Below are 7,065 nucleotides of genomic sequence, written 5' to 3'. Positions count from 1 at the left end.
CTATAACCTGATAAAACGCTATTAATCTTTCGTAGCCACTTTTTAAAAAGTACTTCGTGTGCTGAAAACAAGTTCAGAAATTCAAAGCAATTTTATGTGAAGTAAAAGCACAGCAGCAGAAATTAATTTCTTTCAATAAAATGTTGGTATATCTCTATGGGAAATAAAACATATAATTGTTTATGCTCCGTAAGTCCAAGAGTTGCAAAAACTCATTGCTTATGTTCTTGCGATTTGCATTATCCGTTACGGTGAAAGTTCTACATTATCTTCTCAGATGTCTGATAGTATTTAGAAGAAATCTGGGATGACCTCAGGATAATCTCTCTAAGTCCAGCTGCTTAAGTCTAAATTCTATTTAATAGCAGTTTGTGAAATCAGCACATCTCCTCGGAACTCTCTCGTGGGTTGCAAGCGATCAAACAGACAGAGCCGTAATGACAGGACAGTTAGATAGGTTTAGCAGAAAGGGAATTCTAGAAACATTTATGAGCGACTATGAAACTGCGCAATTCGAAGGTCATAGCCTTTATTAAAATCACCACAAACACAAAAGCATCACCGAAATACATATACCATACACATACAGTCTCAGACTCTTGGAAAATTATCACATATTTATCGGCTTTACATTTTAGCATATACCTGAAATATTAAATAGAACAAAAATATCCATGTAATTCTCACATGCAAAGCATCCTTTGCATTTTCAGTGTGTGTGTTTTCATTTAGACTGATTGAAGGACTTGCTAATACATGTTTCCCAATTTAGGTTTCCTGGCCATGGGAGTGACATGTCCTGTGTCATGTAAAATTTGGTAGCTTGGAATGTCCGTTCCAATTTCAAGTGTATCTTGCCTTTTCTGTAGCAAGAGCCAGCCTGCGGATGTTGGATATGCAACCAGCTGCAGCTTCCTGGAGCTCCTGATCAGGGGACCCAACCATAGCCAGTAGCAGCTGTCACACATAAAGGAGGAGGAGAAGGGAGAGAAGAATAAAGCCATTAATCTACAGACATAAAGTTAAGTTACGAAAACAATTTTAGTAAACATTTTGAAAAGCCACCAATTCCATTTAGGCAAATGCAAATACAAACGGTGCTTCATCAGCTGCAGGGATATCTCGTGCAATTCGTACCTTTTTATTTTCTGGAGCTGGGCTAGACCCATTTCTCTCCCCCTTTCTCTGGGCATCTAACCTCTGTGGGTTCTGCTTCTGACATTTCTCTTGCATTCTTTCTGGCGTTTCCCCCTTCCCAGGACAAGCCAACAGCACACCATGCCTAGGCTATGAGGGCGTCCACCTAGATTCAATCTGTCTGAGTTCCAATCCACCTGATCGTGTCACAACCTAATTATATCAGTCCTTTTCTAGAGACTTTCACTGATCCCCAATGCCGAGTAACCAGAGCCCGATCAATGGACCTGCCCTTGGAAGCTGTGTGCACTCTGGCCTCGGTACCCCTCCAGCCACTCATCTCTCGGCTCTGCCCCAAGGTCACACTTCCCCACTTCTCTTGCCTTTATGGATGCCGCCTCTCCACCCAACATGCCCTCCCATCCCCTTCTCTGACTTAGTAAATTTCATGTGTCTTTCAAGATGGATCCAGCCACCTTTTCCACAAAGCCTCCTCTGATGTCCATCAAACAAAACGCCATTTCTCCCTCTTCGGGACTCTCACAGCCGTTTACTCGAATGTCTGTTGCTACATTTATATCCTTCCCGTTTTAGCAAATACTTGGGGTACTGCCTTCTGTCCTTCTTTAGATCGTAAATGCTTAAAGAAACTTCTAATACAGTGGCTAATACATAGCAGATGCCAAATAAATATCAAATAAATGAATTAGAACTTCTAAAATCTAGCAGTTACGACTCTAAGCAATAGTTCTGTGAAAAGTTAGTTTGAATCATAGATTTTTCTATACAGTAGCATTTGAGAACACATGTGGATAATGCCAGCAAATGAGGATGATTTGATAAGCAAAGAAATCATATAAAGAGAAATATTGCGAAACGTCTTAAATATGCCAGGCTTAGGAGTTTGGCTTTTATTCTGTAGGTGATAAAAAGAGGTTATTTAAGCTCTTTAATCAGGGCAGTGGCATGGTCACATTTGTATTTTATTTTATTTTTTATTTTTTATTCCAGGGTATTGTGAGGGTACAAACATTACGGTTACACTTTATGTCTTTGCCTCACCCAAGTGCAGGTTAAAGGCATGCCCTTCCCCCCTACAGTGCTCCCCGTGTCCTTTAGTTGCGGGTTTACCCCGCCATCCCCCTAATCCCTGGAGAGTATTTCTGCCATGTGATCTCCCTAGTGTTGCTCATTTAGTACCAATTTGATGGCGAGTACAAGTGGATCCCATTCTTCTGCTCTTGTGGTGCCTCACTTTAGATAATGGGCTTAAGTTTAATCCAGGAAAGTATAAGAGGTTCTAGATCACTGTCGTTTCTTATGATTGAGTAATATTCCATCGTGAACATATAGAACTCAAAAAAATCAACAGAAAAAAAAATCAAACAACTCCATCAAAAAATGGGCAAAGGAAATGAACAGAAACTTTTCAAAAGAAGACAGAATAATGGCCAGCAAACATATAAAAAAATGCTCAACATCTCTAATCATTAGAGAAATGCAAATCATATTTGTATTTTAGAAAGGTAACTTTTACAGCAGTATATAGTGTAGGACTGCAGAGAGAACAGACAGAGGGCGCTAGAGGTGTTGAGGGTGGAATGAAAGGTAAGGATCGGGGGAAGGAACAAATTCAAGGGATATTTGGGGACTAAATAACTATTCAGTGAATGGCCCCAGATCACGTGATTATCCAAACAGAAGAAAAAGAAAACTGCGATCTCACACATCAGTACTTCTACCCCCACGCACTACCTCTCTCTCCTGACTTTGTCCTTCATCTCTCATTTCCTAAGGATTGCTTCCCATCATTATTTAAACACATGCCTTCCACGTTTTTCAAAACGCAGAAAGACGCCACTTTGACCCCTTTTCCTCCCTCCATAGCCAACTTTCTTTAAACAGTTGCTGTCTGGCCTCACTACCCCGAGGCTTAAATTCCATCCAGCTCACTCCAGGCTTTGTGGGCCGTCAGCTCCCCGCTGCGACAGCCCTCTCGGGGGACATCCATAAGTCTCGCGGCCACTCAAACTTCATATATTCCAAATGAACTTTTAATATTTTTTCTATCCAGACACGGGTTTCCCCCATGTATTTTCCTGTATCAGTAACAGACGCCATCACTCCCCTTCGCTCCACCCAACTAATATCACATCCGTGTGACTCGGCTGCTCACATGCATCTTTCAAAGTCACTCATTTCTCTCCACTGCCATTGTCATGACCCCGTAAAGTCCCCAACAACTTCCCGCCGTCCTTGCACCCTGTCTTGTCCAATTAACTATTCATACTATATTCACAATAACTCCTTAAGCTGTGAAGTTCACCAAAAAGAGGCAAATTATTGAGAAACAAAAAGGAACAAGATATGATCAGTCTTTTGAGATTAAGAGAAAAAAAAGTCTATTCTGCGTGAGGGAAACAGGGCAGTTTGGGGAGCTCCCGTCTTGTGAGTTTCGCATGGTTTTTCTCCAGCATCGTTTGCTAACCCAGGAGTGGGACAGAGGAAGTATGTTGTAGGGTTGTGATTTGTTCGAACAGCCGTGTGGTCCGTGCTGGGCTGGAAGGGAAGGAAAAACAGCCTCCTGATAGTTGGGAGAATTAGGAAGGGAGACCTTGATGAAGCAGAAAAACAGTTTTGGTGGATCAGAGCAGTGGAAAAAGGTGAATATGAAACATTCTGGTCTGAGAGTGAAATATTTGGAGTTGAAGATCTTACAGATAACGTTGTTGTAAGCATTGACAGGGGCCAGGGTGTGGCCACTGGAACGTGGTCAGCACACGATTGTTAGGCAATTTTGTACAGATTCACACATGCACACACACGCCCTTGCATATTCTCATCCTCTCTCTCTCTGTGCAGGACAAGGAAATGACGAAAAAATAGTGGGCAGGAAGAACAGAGTAGCCACTCTTCCTTGTTACCCTAACACGTGGCTCACATATCTTTGTACAGCAGCTCACACTTCAATCCCCTTCCTAGCTTGCACCTTTTAACTCATGATCAGCTCAGTATTTTTATTAATCCATTAGTTTATACCTCACCTTACTATATAGGAAGTTTTTTTTTTTGTTTGTTTGTTTTTTTTGAGACAGAGTCTCACTTTGTTGCTCTGGCTAGAGTGAGTGCCATGGCGTCAGCCTAGCTCACAGCAACCTCAGACTCCTGGGCTCAAGCGATCCTTCTGCCTCAGCCTCCCAAGTAGCTGGGACTACAGGCATGCGCCACCATGCCCGGCTAATTTTTTTCTATATATTTTTAGCTGCCCAATTAATTTCTTTCTATTTTTGGTAGAGATGGGGTCTCGCTCTTGCTCAGGCTGGTCTCGAACTCCTGAGCTCAAACAATCCACCCGCCTCGGCCTCCCAGAGTGCTAGGATTACAGGCGTGAGCCACCGCGCCCGGCTATATAGGAAGTTTTTAAAGCAGATATAGCTATATGAAGTTGAGACTATTTCTTCCTAATATCTATTTCATGCAGTTCATCCACCACTTTCCATACGTGCACAGCTTCTACTGACTTCCTCGTTGCTCACGCCCACCACTGTAGCCTTCATCATCCTCGTGCTGGGTGCTAGCTGTGACCCTGGAGATTTCACTCTGTGCCATCACTAAATCATCCCAGGGGAGCAGTCCCAGCCTGGGTGCCACGGGAGCCTGTAGCAATACTTCTTCATTCCCAGATGGGCCTATTTTCTCCTCTTATGCTTTCCAATCTTTACATTATTTCTCATCTCGAAACCAAATGTTCCAAGCAGTGTCTTGCTAAATTAAATACTCCCTCGAGGATTTTTGAACGTTATTAATGATTTCCCTTCACATGACTTATTTTATTCCTCTTTTTCCTAAGTAGTTGATTCTTAAGGGTTCATGGGTCCTTGTTGGTTCCATTGTCTTGCAAAATTCTCCCAACAGTCTAAATCGTTTTAATAGGTAATATTTATTACTATATGAATTTTGTTATTACTGCCAGGTCATCACAGCGAATGCCAGTTACCTGTAGACCTTTCTGGGCCTGATGCCAGTCTAAATGCGTGATTTCCACAACCAAACGGGATATAGAAATAATCTAATCTCCAATTGCCCAATATTTGATGTTCAGGTAACTGGAGGAGAACAGATTGCCAGCTAGAACAATTCCACCCAATATCTACCTCACAGAGTCACCTGCCCGGCTTCTGCTCTGACCTCCACTCTGATGGTTTTGTTGTTGTGTTGCTTTTTAAATCTTGGAAGAGGCAAAGTACAGTCCTATCTTCGAAGCCCAGCCATCTGAGAAGGGTACTAGACTAGACTCTTACCTTGTGCCATCCTGCACAGGGGTGGGGGACCTGCGGCCTTCTGAGTTCAAGATTGTTCTTTTCTAAGCACCAAAAGAGGCAAGAAAACTTCATCTTTCTCTGCTGCACCCCTTTTAATAAAAGGACTTGTTCTGTAAAATTTGGATTCAATCAAAAGGCTGCACTTAAGGACCTAGAAGGTCACATGTGGCCTTAAGGTCACAGGTCCCCAGCCCTGAGGGATCGCCTGCCTCTGAGGGTCACTGTGAAGATGAACTCCGTATACACCTGTAGCAAATGTCGGAACACCTGCATGCACAGCCTTTTCCTGTCCTTATGTCCTCCGATCTTCCCCTTTCTGTTTTGTCTGATTATTCCCTGAGCCTTCCACAAATCCAAGTCTGCAGTGCGCGAGAGGGAAGAGTGGAGAATTTACCCTGGCGAGGGCGGAGAATTCCTTGAGGGAGAGAAAAAAACAACAGAAGGGGAAGGAAAGGAAAAGGAGGAAAGAGGGAAGAGCTTCCAGACTCTTTTGAAGAGTGTAAGGGGCTTGGAGTAGGAAGGTTATTTTAGAAGGCAGCCCGGCTTCCTACAAGTTATGCATTTGAATCACACAGCGCGCCCAAAGCCAGAGCTCCGTAAATGGTGCTCATTCTCACGGTGATCATTTCGCAGTTCTGAGTCTGGTTCTGGCATTTATTTCCTGGAGGCCAGGCCCCGTTAGTTTGGGAGGAAGGAGGAATTCTGGCCCTGAGGTCAGCCGAGCTCCTATTGGCACGTGCTCCAGGCCCCACCTCACCTCCAGGTGACCGCCATGGTACCTATGACCCAGGCTCCACGTGGCCCTGGCCACTGCCGCCCTACATGGCTCCCTTGGAAAAGAACCCCTTGATCTGATGCCTGCCAAAACCAAACCTGGGTTCAGCCCTTCTCCCTCAGACCTGGTGGCTGTTCTTTGGTCCCCTTGTGGGCTTTCCAAGAGGCAGTTGTATCCATGTCCAAACTCTTGATGCCAGTTACATCATTTCACGTTGCATAAACCAATGAACTCTGAGAGCCCAGTGGTTAGTCATGATGGTGGCCGACAGAGGGCCTGAAGCACGTTGGCTGTTGCGGGAATCATCTAGAGAATCGCTGTCAGAGAGACCACCTCCTGCGCCCTCACATGCTTTGTGTTAGAAGAAAATGCTTTTGCCAGACTAACTTCTAGTCCTGAATGTACCGAGAGGACTACTCCTCTTGGGGGAATTTATTTTGCTTGAGTTTCTGGCATCAACCACGAGGCTTCATTCTATATCCCATATGGTGGTCAGTGACATTTCAGCTTAAAAACTAAACCACCAGAGTCCAGTTGTCCACTATTTTAAAGGCTAAAAGGATCGGCAAGGGTGAAAATTTGTTAAAAATAAAGAGATGAAAGGAGGAAACATGTGGCTTAGAATGGCACGTGTGGTGGGCAGTGAGAGTGGCTTCCTTAAATTTACCTTGAATGACTCATTGTTGTCAAGCCCACGGGTTACCTAAGGTTGGCATAAAGTGAGATGATTTTATTAGCTACCGAGCTTACTATGTCCCAGGTACTGTGATTTGTTCATTACAGCTGAATTTAGCCAGCTCTGTCCATTTTATTTAGCCAGGAATATTTTCA

The 7,065-nt window shown here is 43.8% G+C and overlaps 1 protein-coding gene across 1 annotated transcript in view; it reads right to left on the bottom strand.

Moving 5' to 3' along the window:
• Nucleotides 1-515: 515 nt before the first annotated feature.
• The window catches only part of ARMC4 (armadillo repeat containing 4), a 172,279-nt gene continuing 165,729 nt past the window's right edge, over nt 516-7,065 (bottom strand). Inside the window, exon 19 of the mRNA XM_012654869.1 lies at nt 516-957. Coding sequence (XP_012510323.1) covers nt 844-957 — 114 coding nt within the window. The 3' untranslated portion in view covers nt 516-843. The remainder of the gene's footprint in view (nt 958-7,065) is intronic.

Source organism: Propithecus coquereli, unplaced genomic scaffold (genome assembly GCF_000956105.1).
Source record: "Propithecus coquereli isolate 6110/MARCELLA unplaced genomic scaffold, Pcoq_1.0 Scaffold45, whole genome shotgun sequence".
Classification (NCBI taxonomy): Eukaryota; Metazoa; Chordata; class Mammalia; order Primates; family Indriidae; genus Propithecus; species Propithecus coquereli.
This window is presented reverse-complemented; position numbering and strand designations above follow the sequence as displayed.